Source organism: Balaenoptera ricei, chromosome 20 (genome assembly GCF_028023285.1).
Source record: "Balaenoptera ricei isolate mBalRic1 chromosome 20, mBalRic1.hap2, whole genome shotgun sequence".
Classification (NCBI taxonomy): Eukaryota; Metazoa; Chordata; class Mammalia; order Artiodactyla; family Balaenopteridae; genus Balaenoptera; species Balaenoptera ricei.
In genome coordinates, this window is record NC_082658.1 from 18,693,690 (window position 1) to 18,719,459 (window position 25,770).

The 25,770-nt window shown below is 44.7% G+C and overlaps 2 protein-coding genes across 5 annotated transcripts in view; one reads left to right on the top strand and one right to left on the bottom strand.

The window, feature by feature from the left end:
- The first annotated feature begins 625 nt into the window (after nucleotides 1–625).
- LOC132355501 (transcription factor CP2-like protein 1) lies at nucleotides 626–9,813 on the top strand. Of its 3 annotated transcripts, XM_059907894.1 has the most exons (16): nucleotides 626–759; nucleotides 1,235–1,386; nucleotides 1,523–1,596; nucleotides 2,339–2,444; nucleotides 2,553–2,659; nucleotides 4,784–4,936; nucleotides 5,175–5,285; nucleotides 5,760–5,857; nucleotides 6,074–6,128; nucleotides 6,412–6,505; nucleotides 6,898–6,988; nucleotides 7,440–7,522; nucleotides 7,983–8,128; nucleotides 8,273–8,324; nucleotides 8,944–9,089; nucleotides 9,172–9,813. In XM_059907894.1, the coding sequence occupies exons 1-16, from the start codon at nucleotides 677–679 to the stop codon at nucleotides 9,214–9,216; spliced, it is 1,596 nt and encodes a 531-aa protein (XP_059763877.1). In that variant the 5' UTR covers nucleotides 626–676; the 3' UTR covers nucleotides 9,217–9,813. The 3 variants fall into 3 exon arrangements, with proteins under 3 accessions (XP_059763877.1, XP_059763876.1, XP_059763878.1); XM_059907893.1 differs by having other exon boundaries at nucleotides 8,944–9,813; XM_059907895.1 differs by lacking the exon at nucleotides 9,172–9,813 and having other exon boundaries at nucleotides 8,939–9,073.
- A 1,467-nt stretch (nucleotides 9,814–11,280) lies between these two features.
- The window catches only part of FBXL20 (F-box and leucine rich repeat protein 20), a 114,510-nt gene continuing 100,020 nt past the window's right edge, over nucleotides 11,281–25,770 (bottom strand). Inside the window, exons 10-16 of one of the 2 annotated variants that reach the window (XR_009499368.1) lie at nucleotides 25,439–25,569; nucleotides 23,436–23,496; nucleotides 22,475–22,519; nucleotides 20,659–20,715; nucleotides 19,443–19,655; nucleotides 17,753–17,966; nucleotides 11,281–15,463 (exon numbers count right to left, since the gene is read on the bottom strand). Coding sequence is in view for 1 of the 2 variants with exons in the window: in XM_059906637.1 (XP_059762620.1) it covers nucleotides 17,859–17,966; nucleotides 19,443–19,655; nucleotides 20,659–20,715; nucleotides 22,475–22,519; nucleotides 23,436–23,496; nucleotides 25,439–25,569 (615 nt within the window). In the remaining variant the exon portion in view is untranslated. Of the gene's footprint in view, nucleotides 15,464–17,223; nucleotides 17,967–19,442; nucleotides 19,656–20,658; nucleotides 20,716–22,474; nucleotides 22,520–23,435; nucleotides 23,497–25,438; nucleotides 25,570–25,770 lie in introns of those variants that run through there. The other variant, XM_059906637.1, reaches the window with a different exon arrangement.

The following is a 25,770-nucleotide window of genomic DNA, read 5'->3' on the forward strand; positions in this document are numbered from 1 at the left end:
GTCTCCCAGCACCACCCCCGAGTTGTTTCCACAGCAAGCTGGACTATGTTCTGTAAACTCCAGTCCCCTAGCCAGGTAGCCCCCAGCGACAGGACAGGTGTCAGGCCATCACTGCACCTGTGTGTATGGGGGGTGGGTAGAGACAAGGAAGGAGGCCAGGGGGAGCAAAGGCCCTTTGTCGGTCCATGTGATGTTGTTTGTCGCTCTTTCCATCCCCTGGAGTGGTCAGGCTCCAACCCCCCCCCCCACCACGGGGTCCTGTGAGGGGTCTGGGCCCGTGGGTCTCCAGGTCTCTACATGGCTTATGGATCTGGGGCCCATCTTTTAGCCTGAGGGTGCCCCTCGTTGTTCTGGGCCTCTGGGGGAATGGTGCGGCAGTGGATGTCTGTCCCGGTTACTTGTTTTGCTGCACCACCATTTCCCCTTTGAGTTAATGATTGGTGGGGAGCCCTAGGGATGCCATTTCTTGATTTCCCCCAGGTTGGGCTGCCTAATAGGTCCTGAGTTTCCTAGAGCCCCGGTTGCTCAGCCAATAAGAGGCTGAGGCCTTGCCCCACCCTTTTGGGGCTATGCTCTTGTATATAAAGCCCGAGGCCCCGGGTGGATGGCCCAGTGGGTCCAGCCCAACCCATTGCTGAGTTTTCTGTGACACAGCTGGTCCTGCTCTTTTTGCAAGATGCTGTTTTGGCACAGCCAGCCGGAGCACCTGTGGCCCAGCCCCGGGGAACTGTACCCCGGGCCACCAAGCAGCTTGCTCAGGTAAGGGCCACACCCCCTTCCCACAGTCCCCGAGGAAGGCCCTGCTCGGAGTTGAGATGGACCATCTGTTTCAAGCCAAAGGTTGTGGGCCTCCTGCTCTTGCCTTCCTTTGGGGGTGGGGAAGTGGTCAAATGTACCTGGAGTTCAGTGGGTCCCAGGACATCTCAAAACATCCTGACCACCCACCCACCCACTCAGGACACTTGTGGTGGGCATTCACTGGGTGTCAGGCAAGCCCTGAGGGTGCAAACAAGTAACTGATAGCAGATGTTTGCAAATGTTTGGTAGTATCTGGGATTTGTACCTTAAGGGAGGTCTGCTGGAGGCCAGAGGAGCTGAATAGGGGCCCCTTAGGCCCCCTGCTACAGCAAACTGTGGGCTCCCTGAAGGGAGAACCTGGCAGAAAGAGTCAAAACCTCTTAGAGGATGGCGTGGACAGGGCAGAAAGCCAGCAGTGCCCTCCTCTCCCTGGCAGGGAGGCCTTGCCCTTGCCCTACCTGAAGCAGGAAGAGCTGCCCAACATCCCCTGTGCGGAACCGCCCTGCCCCGCCTTCCAGTACGTGCTCTGTGCAGCTACCTCGCCAGCTGTGAAGCAGCAGGAGGAGACCCTCACCTACCTGAACCAGGGTGAGCTGGGCCTGGGGAAGGAGAGGGGCTAGTGAGGCAGCAAGCTCTGGAGGCGGGGCCCAGGGCAGGCTGGGGGTGGCAGGCAGCATCTCTGCCCCTCAGAGTGGGGCTCACACATCCCCTTAATCTCTCCCAGGCCAGTCCTATGAGGTGAGGATGCTCTGCAACCCCAGACTGGGCGATGCCACCCAGGGGCCCCGGCTGCTGAAGGTAGGCGCACCCCTTCCAGAACTGGCAAAAGCTGGCTATGACTATCCCTCTGGGCAGGAAGCCAATGTCATCACTGTGATGTCATTGTCAAGTAGAACCCTCTCAAGTCCACCTTTCAATTTGACCTTCACAACAGCTCAGTGGTGGGCAGGAATTGTTGAGGAAACAGGCACAGTGAGGTTAAGTATTCTCTCAAGGACACAGAGCCAGTAGGTAGCAGAACCAGGATTTAGAAATACATTTACATAGCATTATTCACACACATGATTCCTTCTTTCTCAAAAAAAAAAAAAGTATTTAGCTCCCATTCTTTGCCAGAAACTGTTTGATGAGCTAGAGATTCAGGTGTAAAGAGACAGATGCAGTTTCCTTCCTCAGGGGGCTTGCATTCTGCTGAGTGAGACAAACATGTAATTACACAAATTATTAATATATGCAATTACAAATTGATTTACAAATCGCAAACTGATAAATGCAGCGGAGAAAAGAAACGGGTAGAGTGACTACGAGTGGGAAGGGATTAACTCCTCCATTTTACAGATGAGGAAACTGAGGCTCTAGGTTACTTCCTCAGTTTCACTGCTGGTGAGTGGCAGGTGGCATCTGGACACGGATCTAGTGATTCTAAGTCCTTCTGCCCCTGGAGGGTGGGAAGCAAGGTGGGGGAGAGGCTGGAAAGGTTGGCCTGCCCCAGGTGTGGGAACTGGTTCCCAAATGCCCAGGCGCCCTCCTGTGCCCGCAGAGTGTGGTGCGTGTGGTTTTCCACGACCGGCGCCTGCAGTACACAGAGCAGCAGCAGCTGGATGGGTGGAGGTGGAGCCGGCCTGGGGACCGCATCCTGGACATAGGTGAATGGGGAGGGACCAGGGACCCTTTAGGGCTGCTTTCTGTCTTAGAGGCCCTTGCGGATGGGGAGGGCTGAGCCCGACTCCCTGCCTGCAACCCTGTGCCTGCAGATGTGCCACTGTCCGTGGGGGTGATAGAACCCCAAGTGCTACCCTCACAACTCAACACGGTGGAGTTTTATTGGGACCCGACCAAGCGGACCTCCCTCTTTCTGCAGGTGAGTCTGAAGCTGGGACAGGGAGGAGGCTGGAGGTCAGATGTGGGTGGCAGCAGCCTAGGTGGGAAAGGAAGGTGAGTATGGGTGGTGGTGGGGGGCGTGATAAGAATGAACCACTTCCAGAAACACCTTGAGGAAAAAAAGATGGATAAATGTTGATCAAATCTCACCAAAGGCAAGGACTTGTTAAACATTAAGGCAAAGGAAGAAATTACAAAACATAGGACAGAATTTAGCTTCATAAAAAGTAACGGTCTGCAATACACAGGCAAAATTAAAAGGAGACATCAAATGGGAAAAATAGTTGCCACATATGACATATAATGTGTTATATAAAATGCTAATAATGCTAATAAAAATTATATATATATGTGTGTGTGTGTGTGTATATATATATATATATATATATATATATATATATATATAACTGGCAAAGACTTTTTAAAAACTGTTATTGGTAAGGTTTGGAGAAACAGACACCCTCATATCCTGAGAATGCAAATTGGTGCACCCATTCTGTAGGTATGTGGCACGTGGGCAAATTTTATTAAATTTAATGTTCACACTCATTTACCCAGTAGTTCCGCTTCAAGAAATGTATCCTATCGCAGTGTTCAATAAGTACACAGAGATATATTTACCAGCTATTCATGCCAGTGTCGTTTTTTATATTAAGAGATTTTAAATAATCAAAATGTCCATCAGAAGAGGATTGACTTTGAAATAAGTGTTTAGTACAGGTTTATAATGGAAATTGTGTAGCCATTAAAATGATGTCTCTGAGAAATATTTCATGACAAGAGAAACTGCTTTCCCATAAGTAAAGGCAGAATACAGACTTGTATTTAAAGTTTGATTTCTACTTTGTAAAAATAAAAGTGTGTGTGTGTACAAAAGTTGTGGGGTTTTTTTCCCTTGCCCAGAGAAAAGATAGGAAGAAACAATACTTGAATGTTAACAGTACTATCTCTGAGAGGTGGGGTGATGGGAAATGCTTGTATTCTTCTTTATACTTTTTCAGTGTTCTCCATATTTTCTATGCTGAAAGATTTCCTTTTATAATCAAACAATATTGTCAAAACTCACCTGTAAGTCCCTTTTCTGAGTGTCCACTATAGTCTAAGCATCCGGACTCGGAGTCAGGTGGATGTGGCACAATTTCAGTTCCACCACTTCCTGGCGTGGACCTTGCCCAGGTCACATAATCTCTGTGAGCCTCAGCTTCCCTACCTTCAGCTGTTCTCCACAAGATTTTGGGAGGGCTACAGTGGGTGTGCAGGTCAGGAAGGCTTCCTGGAGTAGACTGCTTGATTTAGCAAAAAAAATACAGGACACTCAGTTAAATTTGAATTTTAGATGAAGAATTTTTTTTTTTTTTTTTTTGGATCAGTATGTCCCATGCAATACTTGGGACATACTGATACTAAAAAATTATTTGTTTCTTATCAGAAATTCAGATTTAACTGGGCATCCTGTATCTTAACTGGCAACCCTACTCTGGAATGGGATGTACTGGTTCAGATGTGAGCAGGGAGAGCTTTCCCGGTAGAGGAAAAGCTGTGCAGGTGTACTGAGGTGATGATTAGGCTGGGTGGTAGGTCAGTGGGTTCATTGATGGGGGAGAGAGAGCAGCTGAACAGAAAAGCTTGATGCTTGAATGCCAGCCAGGGTCAGGGACTTTGCTTCTCATCTCATAACCTTGGGGAGCTGCTGAGGGATTTTGAACAAGGGAAAAGACCTAATAAAGTTATATTTTAAGAAGAAAGTAGATCTTAAATGATCTCACCACCAAAAAAAGGTTAATTATGTGATGGGGTGTTTCTGTGGTGGAGGTGTTAGCAGCTAATGCTATGGTGGGTGGTAATCATTTTCCAATATATAAATGTATCATATCAACACACTGCAAACCTTAAACATACACAATTTATATGTCAAATACATCTCAGTAAAGCTGGAAAAAATTGTTCCTCTTAAAAAAAAAAGTTATGCTTTAAGAATAGACACTGGTTGGGGGTGGGAAGTTGCTGTGACTAATGGCTGACAGGTGACAGACAGGTAACAGGTTTCAGGTGAGATCCCTTGAATGTGGGTGGGACCTGGAGTCACCCTTCTTTTCCACCTCAGGTTCACTGCATCAGCACTGAGTTCACTCCTAGGAAAAAAGGTGGAGAGAAAGGCGTTCCCTTCCGCCTTCAGATCGACACTTTCAAGCCCAGTGACAAGGAGCTTTCGCCAGAGCACCTGCATTCAGCTGGCTGCCTCATCAAGGTGTTTAAGGTACATGCAGCACGGGGGCCCTGTCCCCTCCCTTTCAGGGCTGTCACCCCGCCTTGCTGGCTGTGTGGATCTGGCTCTGCTTTGCGGCGGACCCTCAGCCTGCGGTTCCCCTCTTTGGGACTGTTTCATTCTCCGTGCACAGAGGGATGGGGCTTGGTCTCTTTCTCAGAGCCCCTCCTGTAATGAGAAGTGGGCAGGTAAAGAAGGCCTGTGAGGTTTCCTTGTCACCCCCCTGTAGCCCAAAGGAGCTGACCGGAAACTGAAAACTGACCGGGAGAAGATTGAGAAACAGCCCGTGCATGAGAGAGACAAGTATCAGACCGCCTGTGAGAGCACAGTCTTCATGGAGGTGTGTGTGCTGGGTGCGGGGGCGGGAGGGGAGGTCCGGAGAAAAGACCCTCGTTGTACACGCTGGGAAACTGAGGCCTCAGGGGCTGCGACTGCTCCAGGATCATCACAGCCTCCCAGTGATTCCACCTGTTTCCCGCGAGGACAAAGCGCACTGCCTGTTGTTCAAGACTCCGGGGAGCTGACGCCTTGCAGGCTGCCTCTCCTTGCCCTGCCCTGGCCGCCCCTCACTTCCGCTGCCTCTGCCTGGAGCATCTCCCTTCCTGCTGTAGCTCCTCCAGGAAGCCGTCCCCAAATCCCCCAAACAGAGCTGCAGGCTAGTTTACTCTCTTCTTTGTGTGGGAACTTGATCTACTTGTCAGGGACTCCTGGGGCAGGGGCCAAGTTTGGCCCAAGGCAGGCCAACAGCCACCACTGCCCCCCGCCACCCCCCACCCAAATGTCCAGGCTAACCTCGCTGTTTGTCTACCTGCAGTGTTCACCGTGGCCAGAGCCCAGTTCGGGACCCCACCCGCCTCTGAGCCCTCTTGCTCTGACCTCCCCCAACTCCTGCAAGCTCCTGTCCCCGGAGAGGTGAGGCAGGACGAGCACCTTCTGTCAGCCCTTGGGGGTGAGAATGAAGAGAAGAGCCCCTCAGCCTAGGCAGCGGGGGAGGGGCAGGCCTGAGGGTGCAGCTGAGGCAGCCTCTGGGGAACACGTGGGTGACACCGGGACAGGCCTGGGGAAGGATGAGGGGGGCAGGAGACTGGCCGCCCTGCTTCCCTGAGCCTGACTCCCTGCTCCCCACAGGCTCTGCTCCTCACCCCCATTCGCCTTGGACACCTTGGGGGGCAGCCCAGCTCAAGTGAGTCTGCCCTTTCCACACTCCCACACCCCCTATTGCAAAGCCTTCTCAGCAGGTTCATCTCTCTCTCCAGAATAGGGTGGCCCTGCCCCCTGGTGGGCAGATGTGGTATGGCCACAGAGAGCCAAATGGTTCGCGGATGACGCTGGGCACTTCCCTAAGGCAGGATGAGCCTCCCCTCTCAGACTTGGGACCTCCAAGGGCAAGGGCCATGTTTCCCCTCCACCTTGTTCTCAGTCCGTGGGTCCACGGTGTTATCTGGACCGCTCTCTTTATACCTCAGGATCTGAACCCTGGAGCCTCCATCCTAGAGACACAGCAGTGGTTGCATCGGCACCGGTTCTCCAACTACTGTCGGTCACTGGCCAATTTCACTGGTGAGGCTGGGGTCTGGTAGGGACCTGACCTGTAGGGGACTGAGGGCAGACACTCGGGCAGGAAGCCTGTCTCTGTCCTGGCTTGCTGTGTGCCCTTCAACTAACTTCTATGTAGAACTAACAGTTGGCAAGCACACTATGCTGCTAGGCTCTCTTCTCGTGTATTATCCCATACAATGTATACACTATCCCTGAGGACAGGGCTCAGAGAGGTTAAATAACTTACCCAAGGACACACAGCTAGCAAGTGGCAGAGGTGGGATTTGAATCCAAGTCTGGCTCCCATGTCTGGGCATACCAGGGCTATTTGTAGACTAACGTTGGATTGTATCCCTTGCCACCCTTGATCCCCGGGCTCTCTTCCCCTAATCTAGTCCTGTCTGACTTTGCAGGCACTGATCTGCTGAAGCTTACCCGCCAGGACCTTATCCAGATCTGTGGAGCTGCCGACGGGATCCGCCTTTTCAATACTCTAAGAGCCAGGTACTGGGCACTGCCAACCAGGGCCCCCTTCCCACTGTAGTGGCACTTACCAACTCAGCTGACACTCATGTTTCATAGACTGTTCAAGCCAAAGGCACCTGAAAGACCACTTAGCCCCACTTCTTTTTACAAAGGAAGAAACTCAGGCCCAAAGGACAGCGACCTGCCTGAGGTCACAGAGCAAGCAAGGCTAGCAGAATTGGGCTTAAAAGTTAGGCTCCTGTGACTTCTTTCTGTGGCCATCCCATCTTCATCACTCAATTTCTGGGGACAGAGATGGATTTTTCTCATCTTCTCTCCCCTAGGGTCCAGCATTCACTAAATACCTAAGAAAAGTTTGGTGACCCCTATCCCTAGAGACCTGGGAGGACGCAGGGTTTCTCCCAGGGATGGGGGCTAAAACTGGAACCTGTTAGTTCAGGTATGAATGTAGACTATTTTCCTGGCCCAGGCCCATCCGTCACCGGCTGACCTTATATGTCGCTCAGGAGGCCTCCAGGCAAGAGAACGAGGTTCCTAAGAACCCTGACTCAGGTGAGGTTCTGGCCTCTTCAGAAGACAAGAAACTCAGGTGTGGTTGCATGAAACCTCTTCTGGCCTGGGGAAAGGGTGACGCTCCACCATTCCTGGGACCCAGGGTGCCCTTGGCATTCTCATCTTCCATGACTAGTCTTCTCCTTCCAGGATGACTCCCTGGGTTTATTCCTCCATGCTCTACGCTCTGACTCCATCTGATCCTGTCCCTCTATCATACGGTGTCCCATCTCTTCTTTAAACTGGGGGTTCCTCTCAGCCTAGGCCTCCCCAAAGGTGAGGAATAGGAGATGAAAGTGAAGTGGATTCGTCATTTTTTTTCCTTCTCTACTCCTTCTCCCCTGACCCGGGCCCTCCCAATGAGCCTGTCGCCTTGTCTTCTCCTTTCTCCTGATATCTGGGGCTCCCTCTGGGCCGCAGCCCCCACTGACTCCTGCCCCTGTGCTGCCCACACCCCCAGGCTTTTATCAAGAGATCTCTCTGGATGAACTCAGTGCTGTAGAGCTCATGGGGAAACTGGCTGAACTGCTGGCCCTCCCAGCCAATCAGATCCACCGGCTCTTCCACCAGGGCCCTGGGGGTATCCTCATTCTCCTCAGTGACCAGGTACATCGGCAGCGGTTCCCTGCAAGGTCCCACGAAGGCCTGGATCATTCTTCCCACATCAGGCCCAGTCTCCCCCTCCCTGCCCTAGCTTATTCCGTTTGGTTCTAAGAACAGAATCGTCTTAGTGACCCCTCTCCCTTGCAGGTGGTTCAGAATCTTGAGGATGAGTCGTACTTTGTGGCTGTGGTGAAGAAAGGTAGGGCTTTTAGAGGGAGAGGCGTGTGTCTCTCACAGGCCCTAGAAAGGGTAAGATTGTTTATACTGCCTCCTAAGTGAGATTAAAAGGTTCCTTGAAGGTGTGTTGTTGCGGGTGCTGTGTCCCAATCAAGGGGTAAACATCTGCTCTACACCAGCTTTGTGTCAAAGGGACAGGGTCATACAGCTAGGAGACAGCCATTTATTGCTCAGGAAGAAGTAACTGAATAAATGCATTCTCATGAGGGAGACATGCCCTAGTTTCAGGGAGTTTATCAGAAGGGAAGGAAAGGCCCCTACCCATCTTCCCGCCCCCACCCCAAGTCATACAAGTCAGAAGGGCAGGTGCTTGCTGGACACCACCTGGAGCAGAGCACTTCTGATCAGCTGGCTTGTGGTCCTGGTTATTCAGATGCCTGCCCTCTATCCCTCCTCTGTGCTCCAGTACCCAGGGAGGCTTCCTGAAGAGCTGGATCCAGGGTGGGGCTGGAAGAACACTTGGGTGCGGCAGAGGCACTGCAGGCTGCTTGGAGGTTTAGGAGCAGCACAGTAGTTAGTGGTGGTTGGGGCCCATCTCATCCCGGTGGTGCCCTTTCTTTCTTTTACTGCTTTCAGTGCAGAATCCAGATGGCTACTACCTGGTTCTGACCTAGGCCCAGGGGTGCCCTGCTGCAAGAGGAGGAGACTGGTGCCAGCCTTGGTTCTCTGGGGTCCTGTGCTCACCAGAGGCCTGGTTAAAATCTTCACCTGCTTCACCAGGCTTCAGGTGAAGAGCCAAATCGTCATGTGTCCTACCCCTGGGGAGGAGACAAGCAGCCCCCAGGCTCACATTTCTTTCTGCTCAACAGCAAGTTGTTGGAACCCCTGAGACACAGCCTTCCCTGCTGAGCTGAGCTGGCCAAGCCTGTGAGGCAAAAACCCTGGCAATATGGATAAGGAGCTTTTGCCCCAAGCAGTGGTGCTGAACAGAGTGCATTAATTCATGTTTATTTAAAATTTTATTCATCCCCTTTAAAAGTAAAGATATATGTATTCAATGTGTTGTCCAATTCTCTTGGTGTTATGGTCCTCCTGGGGATATGTCCCCTGCTTAAACTTACAGACCAGGGCAAGGGACGGAGTCTGGGACAGAGATATGAACAAATAAATCTGACTGGATTCTTTTCCCAATTAGTTTGGGCAAAAACTAATCACTAAAGCCTCCAAAAGATTATTCAACTATTAAATCACTGTGCTTATTTAAAACTTCAGTTCTAGAGACTTGGGAATTACTATAGCTATTCTTGAACAATGAGGCTACAGGGCTTTATTATTTTTTATTTAAGAAATGTAGTTGAATTAAAATTAATCTTTTAATTTTTAGGTCTTAACAAATCTTTCCCTATATTAAAGTAAATATAATTTCCTATGAATGTTTTTCAAAGTTCAAACTAATTTTGTCTTTCACTTTTAGGCCTGTAATCTACCTGAAAGTGATTTTCTCTGTGTATTTTTCTGTGTAGAAAACCAACTTTATATTAAAGTACTTTTAAAAAAGATAAGTGATTTTGGGCCATATTTTATTCCACTCCTCTTTTTTCATCCCCTTCCCTCAAAATTTTTATTATGGAAAATTTCAAACATACTGAAAAGAGAAAACCCATTTGCACGGACTGGGAGATAGGCCAAGATGCCATTATTAATCATTTACCCCATTTATCATTTACTGATCATCTTTGTTGAGTCCTAAACCTGGTGGCCTCTGGCTAGGGAAGGTAGGAAGGAGGAAGGCTCTACACTGGCTGAATTAACAGGATTAAAGGACAGGGGAAGGGAAAGTCTGCTTATTGAAGTTCAAAGACCTCCAACTTGCCTCCCTCAAAAGCCAAGGCTGCCTCAATATGGACAAGGAAGCAGGCACCTGCTTGCACCCCTGGAAGGGACTGTGGGACCCCGCTGGCCCCAGATGACCAATCCAGATTAGGCATTTAACTCATGCAGGATGAGAGGATTTCGAGTGAGCCCTATGATTCCACAGGGCTCCCCAAAGGTGTTTCAGGGCATGGCAGATACCCTGAGATTTAAATCGAGGTTGCTGATTTGGCTCCACTGCTTGTCTCCACCAAAAGGATAGGGACCAAAGGCATTAGCCTTCGTGCATCTCTCAACCTAGGAGCCTCTGGCACAGACTAGATACTGAAATATACTGAAATGAAGCGAATAAAAGCAGGTAACATGCGAGCGTTTACTATGTGCCACTCTTATCACTTTTAATCTTCACAACACTAAAGCAGGTACTGTTATCCCCACTTTACCAACAAAGAACTGAGATAGAGGGGTTAACTGGCCAAGGTCACGTGGAGTGAGTTTGGTTAACCATTACACCACTCCCTCACCCCTTCCTAGTCCAGGTAAGGGCAATGCTTTGCACAGACAAGGGACTCACGTTGAATTGTTATTATCAAATTAATTAAGACAAAAGTTTTTTAGAAACTCTGATTTATATTATGTCTTTTGTTTTTCTTAGAAGCAAGTGGAATGCAGGGTATTAAATAAAGGCTACTGAAAAGGTACTAAATAAAGATTATTAAACAATTAATAAATAAATAAAGGGTACTAACTAAAGGATATTAAAAAAAATAAAGATGCCAAAAAGAAGCCCCTTCATTCAGCCTCAGGAGCCTTTACAGATCAAGCGTTCAAGGAAGTTAAGAATCACAGCTCCAAGTCAGGCTACTTCCGCCGTAAAATGAAAAGTCTTCACAGCTTATTTCCTTTAATTACATCATAAACCAAAAATTAGAACATACAGGAAACAATAATAGTTACATAACAATTTACTTTATATATTCATATATAAAAAAACATTTTTTTAAATTTTTAAATTTTTTTAGTCCAAAGATTTTTAAAGCAAAAGGAATCCTCTACTGCCACCTTGGATTTTATTTATTTTAAATAACCCTCCCTCCCTCCCCCCATCCTCAAGCGCCAAAGGTATTGGGTGGAAACACAGTCACTTGGACAGCTAATGGAGGCTGGTGTTAAGTCACCACGTAGGGAACTGTGTTGGCCCCAGGGACCGGCTAAGTGTTGGGGCAGGCCTGGTGGAGAAACAAGCAAGTGGCAGCTCCCACACACTGAAGCTCTCACGCCAGAGCAGGCCGAATGGCTGGACAAGGCTTAGGCCAGACGGCAATGTTGGGGATCAGACCCTGCTAGTCAACCATCCTCTGCATTTTACCCCTTCCTCAGGGGAGTGGGGGTGGAGGCGGGGCAGTGCAAAGGGCGAAACAGCCTGGTTTGAAGATAAAAATTTCTCCCACAGCACCATTTACCCATCTCTGTCCCCAAGAAGAGTCTGAAAGGCAGGGGTCGTCCTCACAGTTCTCTGAGCTCTGCACAGGCCCCGGCTCTCAGGTCTGTGCTCTCAGGGTCACTGGAAGGTGGGCAAAGGTGAGGAGAGCAGTTGGGAAATGACCGAGGCAGGTTACTTGGAAGCAACTCCTGGGAGGAAAAAGGAGGCAGCCAGAATGGGAGGCATCTGAAGGGTGATCATAAAACAGGAATGGAGAAAGGCAAAATTAAGAAAGCCTTTCTCTCCCTGTAGTAACCCTTTGGACTGGGTAGTCACAGATCCTCAGGGGCCAGCTCTGAGAGCTGCAGCATGATGAGAAAAAAACCCCACAAGCATCTTATTTTGAGCCCCATCTCATGGATCTTATATATGTTAGAGGTTAGTGTATAATTTGGGGGTAGGGTGAGGAGGGGAGTAAGAGAAGAAATCTCAGGTTCACCTCTTCCTGTACTTATTAGAAATTAACAGTCATCAGAGAAGCACAGATAAGAAATTATTTTTAAGGGAAGGAAAAAACTGATGTAAACCCAGAAAAGTAGCAGCAAAGGTTTCACTTATTACAGATCTATTATATAGCACTAGGGAAGAAAATCATTCAAGTCTTTAGGGGGAAAAGGTAAAGTAATTAATCAAACCATGCCAGTTAGAGACTCCTTTTCAAGTTAGGATTTTCTAAGACTTTAGGTTCTCATTCGCTAGTGCCATAAAAAAAGAAAACACAAAATAGAATAATGACTTCAGGGGTTGAGAAGGGTTAGGCTAAGGTAAGAAACACATACATGTATGTGAGCAGCAGTGTAGTACAGATTTGAATGAATAACAACAAGTAGTATAAGAGACAGGGACAAGCTAAAACTTAGTGGGGTCAATCTTTCTTCATCCACTTTAATTAAAAAAAAGAAAAAATCACTTCAAACATTTCTCTGGGTTCTTGGGGATATGGCAGAAGAGAATAGGTATGTGTCTGAACACCTCTCTTCTCTTACCTCTCCCTGGGGTGGGGATTCTCATTTACTGCCTACTTGCTCTTGCCCTGGTGAAAATCATGCCCAGAAGCCAACGGGAAGCACTGGTGGTGTTCAGTGGTGCCAATCCCCATCTGGATGACACTGGTTACGTGTGTAGAAAGTAGAAGCCCTCCTTGCCACTAAGAAGGGCATGGAGTTCATTACATGGAGAGGAAAGTAAACCTACTCACATGTGAGGCAGCTGTTTCTACATATTCAGGACAGATGCTTGTACCTGAAGCAAAGTACCCCATTTCCAGAACTGATTCTCTCCTCTACTTTGAATGTCAACTACCATTTCCCCACCCCAATTCTTCAAAACAAGACACTGAAAAACACAGAAAATAAACAGGGTCAATTGATACAGTTTTGGTTGTTCATGGTTCTTTTTCCTAAAAGGGCAGTGAACTACCCTGGCTGAGGAAGCACTGAGTCTCAACACCTGTGAAACAACCTCTACTAAGGGGTTATTCAACAAACATAGAAGGCAGAGACGGAGGAAGTGCATTATGGAATTTTCTTAACACACACATGAGTTTGTCCAACAATTTTTCTCTGTTCAAAATTAAGGGTAACTCTCTTGGGCTCCAAAGATTCACTCAGACTCAGCTGAGAAGTTCTTACTGACTTTCCAAAGGATCAAAGGCTTCAGAGATGCAGAACTGATGTTCTTAAGAATAAAAATGGGCAAAATAGGTAGACTTGCCTTGGGAGGGCACGGGGGGGCTGTGCTGCAGAAGCCCTTCACCCAGAAGACTCACTTGCCTCAAATGGTAGTTTCTGGTAGGTAGAAAGTTTGTCCCAAGGGAGAGGGCAAGGTTAGAGCAGCATGTTCTTTGCTGGAGAACCAAGATGTTAAGTCTGGGCATCTGGATATAGCAAATACAAGCCAAATTTTATTCCCAAATTATCTGGGTTAATTATACCCTATCGACATGGTTGTATACAGCTTTCTGTATCTTCCAATCTTACAATTAAAATTTATGATAGAAATAAAGGTGAGGAGAGGCTGAGACTATTAATTCCCCTCACCCTCCTGACACTTTAGCGTTCTTTGGTCCAAGATCATTGTAAGCGGGAGGGTTCTGCCTCAAGACCTCCAATGAAACATCCTACATGTCTTCTCAGACAACACCTGACTAATTCACATCGCCTGGGTTTGAGGTGGTTAAAAATCCTAGAACTGGTGGGCAGATAGAGAAGGCAATCTTTGTATAAAATGTTCCGGAAGCTCAGAGCATACCACTGAAAGAGTCTGTCAGCCAGGACGCACAACAAGGATAGAAATCTAGCCTTAAATCATGCACATAAGGAGGGAAAAAGCAGAACAGTCCAATTTTCTTTAAACCCTTCCTCTCTCACTAGTGGCAACTGTCATAAGCAATCTGACTTTCCATAAACATTAAATGGACAAGGGTCCACCAGGATCAAGTGTTCCTCCCTTCTAAACAATACAGCCACCAAGGATATGCTGCCCACAGGCAGGCAGGAAACCACCTCTTCTTTCCAGGGACACTCTCACACTTCCTAACAACTTCAAACCAAGACAGGTTCCAACTCATACTTTGTTTAGCCCCCCCATGGCATTAGTGGGTTATCAGACCAGTAACAATGCATTTTACAAGGCAATTAGAAGAAATAAAAGAACTTGACTGCCATATAGCATTGTAGCTATACTGAACCATTCAAACAGTTTGGAAAGCTCAAAATAAAGCATCATAAAAATATTTACCAGGTTGCCCTCTAAAATGTGATATAAGGAATATGAAAAATTTCTGACTTATATGTCTGCTAAATCAACTTGATGTGGAAATTTATAAAAACCACTTAATACTTTTACATCCATTAAAGAGCAGAACAGGAGGAGAAAACATTTTTTTACATAAAGCATGATGTGCTTTCACATTCCAGATATTGGAAAAAGGATGAAGGCAGATTCTCTTATTACTCATATCCAACAGTTTGATTTCAAACTCAGTAAGCAAACAACAAAGATCACCCAGTGAAAAATGGCCTGAGCTACATGACAGTTACTGAATTCAAGGCTGCCCAGGATAGTTTGCCCAGATCAGGACAAGGATCCAAAGAGGAAGCTAAACTGAAGACACGAGAATAAATTAGCAGCATTGTTGGGAGTGAGATGGAAGCTTTCAAGATAGAGGGCAAGGATGGGTATAGGAAGGACATGGGAGAAGTCAATGCAAAAAAAAAAAAACCTGGAATCATCACCTTGATGGGGCCAATGAAGATGTAAAAGATACTGATGATGCTAAAAAATGTAAGGGGAAAAGGCTGCTTAGAAAAGAGATGATCCGGATGTATAGTAACTTTGAGGGCACCTTCTTACTTATCCCATATCTCTTCTCTCCGTTCACTCTGTATTTTTTTTATTATTGAAGGCATATTGTGGAGTGACTCTGGAGTCAGACAAATGGACCAATAAGTTTTTCCTAAGGAAGAGTTTTTCCTACATCTGTAAAGCCTTACTGGATTTTCAACAGTGTCCCTGAAGATGAGACAGGAAATACTATGTTCAGATGGCAGGGCCCTTCCACCTGACCAAAACTTACCACGTTCTGCGTTCTCGAAGTCCTGGTATATTTCATCAGCTGACATAGGTTTTAGATTGGCATAAAAAATACATGTCCTTCCAAGCTTGATGGGCCAGAAGTTTTCTTCAGAAAGGAACAAGGTTCCTGCCTGACCACATACATGCCAGTGCTGCACACTCCAGGGCCTTTATTCCCTCACTTGACTCTGTTCTTGGCCCAGACAGGCAGGGCTCGCCTCCACATGGACCTGCACATGGGTACACTCTTTGAGAACAGAAACAGCATTTCCAAGACCTTCATGTACTGGTGAATAGGGTTTTTTAAATAAAGAAGTACCTCAAGAGCTTCAACTATTGGGAAATTCGAATCCACACTCACTAATAAATCAGGGTTTTGTTCAGACACTGTTGTTTTTTTTTTTTTTTTAAAAACTTGTACATTACAGCAGCTGCCCCCTAAATATTCTTCTTTTTAGTTTTGTTTGAGTGAGGACCCAGGGATCTGAATATTATCAACCACATCTGGAAGTGTGTGTGCACATGTGTGTATCTGTATATGTGGGGTATAGCCAGGAGAGTGGGTCTCACTTTAAAAAGTATATTCCTTATATGGTAATTTGGAAAGAGGATAAGGGAAGGGAAATGAAAAACACACATAATCTGAGCTTAAAAGGGTACAATAATAAAATGGGATTTAAAATAAATTAAGTGCTAAATAATGGTGGATAATACAGATTCCTAGGACCTTTTCAACTGATTGCTTGTGGAAAAACAAATCACACTTTATTCTTACATAGGCTGGTAGAACCAGCACCCACAGCATTAAAACAAGCCTGATAACAGTCTGGATCATGCAGAAGATGACCTAAGATTATAGTGGACTGCACATTAATGTCCTAAAAGACAAAAAGTCACCTTACTAAAAATCACACAAGGTCTCTAACCTTGATGTTTAGAAGTCTACTTCTCGTACTTCAGAAACTCATTTTATTTCCCTCATCCTCCATGATTTTTCTTTTTTCTTTTTTTTTTTGGTGGGGGGAGCTTCTTCTTTGACTCTGAGTCATGGGCACTAAATTCCCTGCCCTCAGCTCTGGTGACCAGGCTGGGAAGAGACACTGAACCCCCTACTTCCTCTCAATGTTCTCTTTCTGCTGCCCCAATGCCTTCACCTGGCTACTATAGTATTTCATTCACAGAAACTCTGGAGCACAAGAGAGATATGGCTGACAGGTTCTGGTCCTTTGAGGCTCCAACATTAGATATGATACCATCAACACTGACATACAGTTGACCAGCTGTGATAGGGTCATTCTTGAACCCCTGATAGGCTGAAATGGGGGGAAAAAAGAGAAACTACCCGGCTCAACTGCACAACTCCTCTAGCAGCATTCCTGCTAAAGCAGAACAAACCTCAGAGACACAAATCTTAGATGCCACTGATCACACCTAGATTTCGGTGAATACACAACACATCTGAGCTTGGGTGGCGGCAGCTTTCAGGTTCAGTTTTGGGATTTGCCATTCCACCCTTTCCTAATAATGCATATCTCTCTCCTTATTAAGTTAGATGGAAGGAAAAATGTGCAGGGGGAATACTGGGCGTATCATGCATATTATCATTTATCACAAGATATAACAGAAACTAAAAGGCAAAGTTTGTTTTCATCAAAATAGTCTTAGCTCAATTTCTTCTCATAATTTTTCTTGCTTTTGTTATAGTTTCCCTTCAGACTGGCAAAGATTCAGGCAGGGTCCCCTAATGGTAAAACTGAGAATTTAAAAAATATTTATTGATAATGTCTCTTTTAAAAATGTTTGGTAACCCCAACTAATCATCCAAAATGCAAACTGTAAACATAACAACAGCAAAGGAGTAACAACTGAGTGTGAGTAAGCAGACTATGCACAGATGACAGACTGAGCAAGAGTGCAGGAGGGAGCAACAGAGAATGAAAGACAGGTACACAGTGTGCTACAGAAAGTGACAATTTGAGTGAATACGTCATCACTTTTGGACCACAGCGATTTCAATGCAACCATTTAGGAAAACTCTGGGCCAAATACTAAAACACAGGAGGAGGAATGGACAAGCCTTCTTTGTGAGCATGCTCAGCATGTTGGCATGGGAACAAGGAAGCACAGAAGCTCTGTAGTCATCTTACAATGGATGGCTACCATTTATAGGATGCAAAGAAATTTTCTCTCTGGTCCCTGGATACAACATGTATTGTTTTTCTATGCCTTCCTTGACCCTGGAGGACTGCAGCTGCTGTTCCAAAACTGCCAAAGAAACCCCTTAACAAAATAAAGAAACCACAGTAGCGGTAACACTGGGTTTGCTGGAATGCCCCCTTCCGTCTACCTTGCTTATGATTTTCTTCTGGGCACATCCAACAGGAATGGTTAAGTTTTACCAATCCACATGATAAAGCCAGCACGAACCCAATCCCCTGGTCACAGAGACAGAGTGGGTGGGGGTGAGAGTGGGTATGCGTATGTACGTGTGGCTCTGGGGATCTGGACGCTGCCCTCACTTTGTAACCTTTGCCCGGAACACTGGGGTCGCTTCCAATGGAGATCCATGGTAACTCTAGAAGTGTCATTAAATACTCAGTTCACCAAGGTTGACCACCTCCATTGTCATAGGATGATGCAGCATCTGCAGAAGCGCTGTCTGCTGCCCCCTACTGATGGGGGTGGAGTGACAGGTGCGAAGTAGGCGTGGACTTTAATATTGGGTAAATGGGTCTGAAACAAGACAGAAACATTACTAAGAGAGAGGGCTTAAACAGAAAGAGCAACGTTGCTTTTCAGAAAAACCACTGAGGGACTGAGTGTACATGAGGGCAGGGCAGAGGCTGAGCACAGAGGGGATGTTGAGAGACCTGGGTTCTACTTTGTACCATCCCACGTTATTCTAAAAGACCAAATCAGCTCACATAACTTTAGTAACTACTTCCATAATAATAAAACTGGGGGAAAAATTCATGCTAATCTCTTAACCTGTCTCAAAGGTGTTCCCAGACCTGGAAGAAATTATATATGCTTAAAAACTTAATTTTTTCCAAGCCATTATGGACAATGTTTCTTCTGATATTTAAAAAAACCTCATTATCCTCTTTTAACAACATGCTTCTAATTTTTACAACATAGTTTCTAAATTCCTACTATGTTCAAGGCACTGTGCTAGTTATGTAAAAGGGCTGCAAAGATGGTCAAGATGGAGATCCTGCTTTCAGGGGACTTATAGTCTAGACATGTACATAAATAGCTAAACTAGAGTGTCAAAGTGCTAAGTGACTCTTGAGGATTCAGAGGTGGAAGAGACTCCTGACAGCCAGGCAGGTCCAAAAACCCTAATGTACGTAGGCCACAGAAGATGCTCTGGTTGACCTGCGGCTCTCCGCCTCTTTTGGTGTTGAAGAGCTATGGGTATGAGGCCTCCCCATGGCAGTTATGTTCTCAGTCCTCTAGGTCTGAAGGGAGAGGTGGAACTGAGGTCAACTGGAACTCAAGATGAAGTGTGCTGCTCCTTTATGCACTCAGATGCCATAAGGCCAACATGGATAATTTTAAAGGTTGATTGTAAGGGCCAAATTAACACAGTGCCTTTCCCACAACAGGCGTCAAGCAGGTGTTCCAATAAATGTCTGTTGAGCTGAATAATCCAACATATAGATTCATCCAGTCTTTTATAAGCTCCTTGCTGGCAATCTGTCTTTTAGTCATTTGGCTATACATGGGTCTCTCTATTATGAAGGATGGGGCAAAAGGAAAAGGTAAAAAACTACGTGATCCATTTGTTGCCTTAAAAAAATATGAACCCCAGCAAAACAGTTTGATATGAAAGGAAATACAAATTAAAATTTTAAATCCCATTTAACTAAATATTTTCTTTATGTTACTCCTTTTTTTCCTTTAGAACCAAAATCTGGCATGTGCTTTTTTGACTCTGGGCATGTTATTAGAGAGACTCTGCTGGGAGGAGATCTACTTTTCGTCCCTTCAGTGGGTATTTTCCTACTAAATATCTGGAACAACAGGTAAGAACTATCTACCCTTAGGTTTGCTCTCCATCTTTTTTTCTCTTTGCTGAATGTCCACATAAATATAAATAATCACAGGAATCTAAATCTAAAAAAAGGAAATGGAGGGAAAAAAATAAAGAAAGAAGGAAAGGGTGCTGAGAACACTAAAGCCGGAGGGTGATGCCACCATCTTTACCCTGAGTCTCTTGATTCCAGCCCGTGTGATTTGCTGGCAGTCATAGAGTTCTATCCGCTCAAGGCTGTGACAGCTCTTCAAGTGCTCCAGGGATGCATCTGTAATTAGGGGGCAGTTGTCCAGTTCAATCACCTCCAGCTGGTCATGGGCGCAGGCCCCGTTCCCCAGGTGACGAATTCCATCATCTGTGATCAGCTCACAGTGAGACAGACTCTGCAGCCAAACAGAGCAAGGAAGGACACTGAAATATTTAATGGCATTCTTCTACCCAGAGGCCTGTGTGCAACCAAAAAGGAGAATTTTCTGGTTTGAGTCTGCAGTATGTGGAGCCATCACTGGAGCTGTGTGGTGAAATAAAGAACGCATACTAGAGTTGCTGGGGTTCTGCTTTTGACAATCAATGCTCAACATTTCTCTGTGTGATTCTAAATATATTTTGTGAATTCCTATAATGACTGTGAAATAGTTGATAAACAAAATATGTCCCCCCACGCTCTCCACACACACATTATTGATACTTTTCTTCTCTACAGGGACAAGTGGGGCTCAAGCTTTTCCTGTAAAAAATTTTCTGGAATTTGGACTAAATATTGAATACCTGGTGCAGGGGCATGCCCAAATAGTTAATTAACCTAAGATGACTCTTACAGCTGTAAGATGTGGTCACCTCTTCACTTTACGAGTTTTCCTTAAATCCCTGGTTCCTCCATGCGAAACTCAGAACCCTCGACCAAAACATAGTTTAATGTGCCACAAAACACCAAAAATAAGCCTAGGTACAGAACAGTCTACCAGAATGCTTTCCCACAGTGTTACTGGAAGCAGTAGCAGAGAACGACCCCTAGTAAAGGCTTGATTGGTTCTATTTTATAGGAACGCTTGGTCCCAATGTGAAGCAAACCGTATTTCAGGCCATCTCATCTCCTGGATCTCTGGAAATTTAAGCACTGTTCAGGCTGGAGTGTAATTCATGTGGGAGCGAGAACTCATACTCTCCATGTGAGTTTTCAGTCTCCAAGCATTGATACTGAAAATGTTTAACTTTTCCAGTTTCTATCTCAGTTTCTCCCTTCACACAGGTCCTCCCTTGGTCCTCTGTAAGTTGACAATCTGGAGAAATATGCTTTCCCCAAATGGTAGCCAGGCACCAAGATGAAAGTAAGAGCTGGGTTTTGATTAAATCCAATAGATACATAAAACTTCCAGTCAAACTCACCAATACTTGAAGTCGAGGACAGTGTATAGAAAGTTGGATTAATGTGCTATCTGTTATCTGAAAGAAACATATAAGTTTATTTTAGGTATAATTCCAAAAAACTCATAGGTCATACCTCATTCTTGACTACACTAGTATTTTAGACTGATATCCTGATATCATCAAATAACAGAATCGTAAGGTTGAAACCCCATCAGCTACCAGAACCTGTTCTTTTGTTTTTTTTTTTTAATAAATTTATTTATTTCATTTATTTTATTTTTGGCTGCGTTGGGTCTTTGTTGCTGCATGCGGGCTTTCTCTAGTTGTGGCGAACAGGGGCTACTCTTCATTGCGGTGCACGGGCTTCTCATTGCAGCGGCTTCTCTTGTTGCTGAGCACAGGCTCTAGGCGCACGGGCTTCAGTAGTTGTGGCTCGTGGGCTCCAGAGCACAGGCTCAGCAGTTGTGGCGCATGGTCTTAGCTGCTCCGCAGCACGTGGGATCTTCCAAGACCAAGGCTCGAATCCGTGTCCCCTGCACTGGCAGGCAGATTCTTAACCACTGTGCCACCAGGGAAGCCCCAGAACCTGTTCTTTGAGAATCTACCCAGGCTGGGCTTAAACTCATCTAGTCATCTTTGAACAGGTCTGTCGAAAATTGTTTGTTTTTGAAACAAATGAAAATGTGTTCCCTCATAACTTCCACCCACTGGACTTTGTTTGACCTCCTTAGAACCATCACAGAAGTGAATCAGAAGACACTGCTCCATGAAAAAAATTAATGTAGGAACATCCTCAAAGTTTTAGATATCTGGCCCATATTTTTATAAGCCATGTCATAACTCAGGATTGATAATTGGCATGTCAGTTATTTTCCCTAAGGGTGGCAGAAAGAGGCTGCTGGGTTAACTATGAACATTCAGTAAGGAAGAACTCCTGAAGGAAGAACAGTCTTTTATAGTTATCTTAGGATGGAGAGTAAATCAGCATTTCTTTTCAAATTTCTCTCCAATTCTGAGATTGTTGTTATAATACACATAATTTCACAGGGGCTAAGAAATGGCAGGGGTGGGGGACTGGAGTGGGTGGGCGTGTGCACGTCACTCAGAGGACTAACACTGGAAAGGACGCACAGGACGTTTGGGCGTGTGCAAGAAACAGATGGATGTGAGTAAGTTTCACTTCAATAAGAACTAATAGGGACCAAGTAGTGTCCGGATAACAAGTAATTTAGAAAAATTGGCGTCTATAGTTATTGAAGTATCTTCTCTTCTTTATTTTTACCATTAAAAAAATTCACTGCTCTATCTTCTTTTTAGGAGTCCCTCTTTAAAATTTCTCCCCAGCCAACTAATAAGCTGAAAGCTCTTAAAATTGGTAATAAAAAAAACTCTTGGTAAGAAGCTAAGTCTGCCTGCCTGAAGGGCAGGGTTCCATACAGAGTTGGGTCTCCAGGGTTAATGATGTAAGGGGCGCAGGGTCCAGTTAAGCTAAAAAGGGGCAGTGATATCTATCAGTGTGCTGGGCCTTTAATTATTTATTAGCATCATAACCCTGTAGGCCTAAGGAAATATCTTAGTACCTTTATGGTCTAAATGCCTGAGCCTTCTTTCTCTCCAATGGCAACCTTATTGATGGCAGGTATTTTCCTAGTTCCTTAGCAAAAGTACCGTGAGCGCCTCTGCTGGTATGCCTGGAGGACACCTCAATAAATGCAGAGTCAGCAGTGCTGCAGGCTCCCCACTATACTAGGGTAGGGAATTGAACGTTCTGATGTGCACGTACTATGTAAGTTTCTATCATACTATATTTCTGAGTAAAAATCCACTATCTTACCTGAACACACTCTTCCAGGTCCATCTTTTCAAGCTCATGGCAATTCTGTAAGACACAAACCCAAACATTACAGTACAAACGTTTAAAATTGGGAAAAAATTAAGGTCAGAAAACGAAGAAGTAATATTAAATAGACTGATGAAATCTTAAGAGCTTCAGCGTTGGTGTCATTCTTATATCACTTCCTGCCTTATTCCATTAATTACACATTTTTAAAAGGCCTTTATCACTGTGAAATTTCTCAATTATTCCACACTTAAAGTATCTAACATCTTAAAAGTCCAAGGGAATGAATTTCCTGAACATTGATACTGAACTAATACAGAGATCCTTTCAACCAAAAATAATTTAATGAAAATGATTTCTTTGTAAGCACAGAAGGGGAATTTGTATGTCCTCATCTAATTATGCCATGGCCTGCCCACCGCCGCCCCCATTAGTATTCCATTGATCTGCCTGAAAGCAAATGCCCTTCCCATGTTCCATTACACTGGTCAAAGATGGGGTAATTTTAAATATTATTATTATACAGTGATTTACAAACCACTCCATGTATTAAAATCTTGTGGAGAATACAGAAAATCTCTTAAAACCTCTCCATTTAAATCAGGCTTATATGTTTCTTTCAACATTACTCTCATCCACCAGTTGCATACCAAATAACCAAATAAGCTTCTTTCAAAAGCACTAGGAAATTCCCACTTAGTTTAACTTATAATCTTATGAAGAGGCGGAAAATCAAGTCTCACGAAGGAATGTCATGGTCTCCAATGCACATCTGCCTTTCCAGAGCAGCTGCCTGTAGCTGCAGCCCAAGGATGCTTAGGAACACCAGCCACAGAGATCCCCCCACATCCTACACCCTCAATTCTGCTGCCACTCCACATTTCCCTCATTGCTCATTCTTCTGAAATAAAACAAACCCTGAACAAAACCTACAGAACCTGAAGAAAACACTTACCCTGGCCAGAGTGGTAAAGCCTACATCTGTTAGTTGAGAACACCTTGCCACTTCTAATATTCTGTTAAAAAAAACAAAGTGAAAGTCAACCCATTGGTCCCTGAAAACTGGGTTTATTAAAACAGCAAGAATTTAAGAAAACAACCTCTTATTCCCTAAGGACTATATAACACAGTTACATTCACAGCTAAGCAAGTCTGTATACAGATCTTGCTACTCGTTTTCATGGAGTCATCATAAAGTGGTCCTGTAAATACCACATTTTAGGGTGATGCAATCAGAAGAATATAATAGAAGCTTGTAGTTAATGCCAAAATGCATGAGAAACGCATTTAAAAGCCTTCTTGATGGCATACTGCTTACCCCCAGAGGGCAGCCTGCTCCTAGAAAACAAAGGAGATGGAGATAAATACTCTGTCTCAGTTAATCTGTGACTAAATTATTCTCTTTCCCTATTTTACATGTAGGTTCACTAAGATTTAAATAGCTTTTCAAAATACTATGAAGGGACTGGTTAATCACAGGCCTGTCCCAAATATGAAATTCCATACTTATGAAAAAATACCCTTAAGCTTCCTGCCTCCTCCCACAGGCCCCCAGGGAGGCCCAGTGGAGAGGGCAGCTGAGCTGGCAGCCACGCTCCTATTCAGGAACTGCTGAACACCACCCTAAATACCAACCACAGGGCTGGGGAATCAAAAATAGTAGCTCTTCTCTGTGAAAAGTCTGGTGGTGTCTGCACGACAGTACCAAAGAACACTGTATGTCTGCTTACAAATTACTACAGAAGTTGAAAAAAAAAAAATAAAGCTAAAGTATAAGGAATCATTATCAACTGACAATCAATTAAAATACTGTATCTAATGGGAAAGTATGATCTGACTGAACCCAACTTTTAAGTGTCACATTTGAGAGCCTTTTTTTTCTAACAATAAAATAAATCATGAAGGAGAATGGAGCTGAACATCCCTCTCTTTAAAAGAGAAAAAGGTAATACGTAATATTTTTTAGAGAGAAGACTGGCTACCTCCTCAGCTCCTGAAGAGTATTCTACTCTGGGCTTCCGAGATTACAAAGGCCCATTGGCCAGGTGATTACAAAAAAGTTTTAAGAAAGTTTTTATTGGTTTACAATGATTCTTATGTGTAAGACAAGTGGTTTCATAGGTTCTGGAGCTAGACTGCCTGAGAATGAACACTTGCTCCTGCACTTACTAACTGTGAGACCTTGAACAGGTTACTCGACCTGTGCTTCGGTTTTCTCACCTATAATACAGAGATAATAACAGTGCTTACGTGGTGTTATGATGATTAAATGAATTAATATTTGTAAATAATTTAAAACAGTGGCTAACATGTTTAATATATAGTAAGTACAATGTAAGTTTTGTTTTAAAGAACAAAAAAGGTGTACGGGGATTATCCCTATTTATTACAAAATAGTGTGCTGTGTGCTCTTACAAAATCAATATGGGCTTGATACCATGTGCGTGCTAACACAGCATTCTTAGTAAATATTCAGCCAATCCTGTATTTAGGTAGAGAAGAGGAGCCACAGAGAAATAAAGCTCGCTTTAAAAGACCATCAGCACAAAGGGGGAGCTGTTTTTTCTCTTTAAATGCTCCCTGCTATGCACCTGGCAGCATTACTACAATATAAATGATCACAGGGTGGGCTTCTAAAAACTTTTTTCAGAAACGAATTATATGAAAGCATTAATAAGAGAAAATGCTTTTATTTCTTTTCTCAAGTAATGTGATAAAATGTTGATATTCTTCTACTATGGATAGCCAAGAAGCAGAAAATGAGGACTATTACCCCCTGGTTCAGGCCAATTACATGTAATCAAATGAGGTACCAAGCAAGTAGGTGCGCATCTGAAAGGGTAGTAGTGGCCTTGTAGTGTCTACCTTAAAAAATTCAAGGTTCCAAGGAATAAATACGAGTGAAGGAGGCCACTGACCCTTTCCCCTGATTTTTTGAGATAAACAAGAAACGTTTACCTAAGCCGTGGGCAGTTCTGACCTAAAGCGTTCAGGATGGCATCTGTGATGTTGGAGCAGCCAGAGGCACAGAGGGACTGTAGCTTATGGCACCCTCTGCATATAGTAATGAGACCTTCATCTGTGATTTGCTAAAAAAAACAAGAGGGAAAAACCCATAGTTATTAGTTACTTAGCAGAAGATAAGGATAGAAAAAAGTTACCTCTGTGAAATAAGTGCCAAAAAGAAAGAAAAGCAGATTTGATATTAACCATGTAGCAGACCTAAAAGAAAATGAATACACTTTGTTTCTTCCTTCCAGTTCCTTTTGATTTAGCTTTCAAGAGAATCT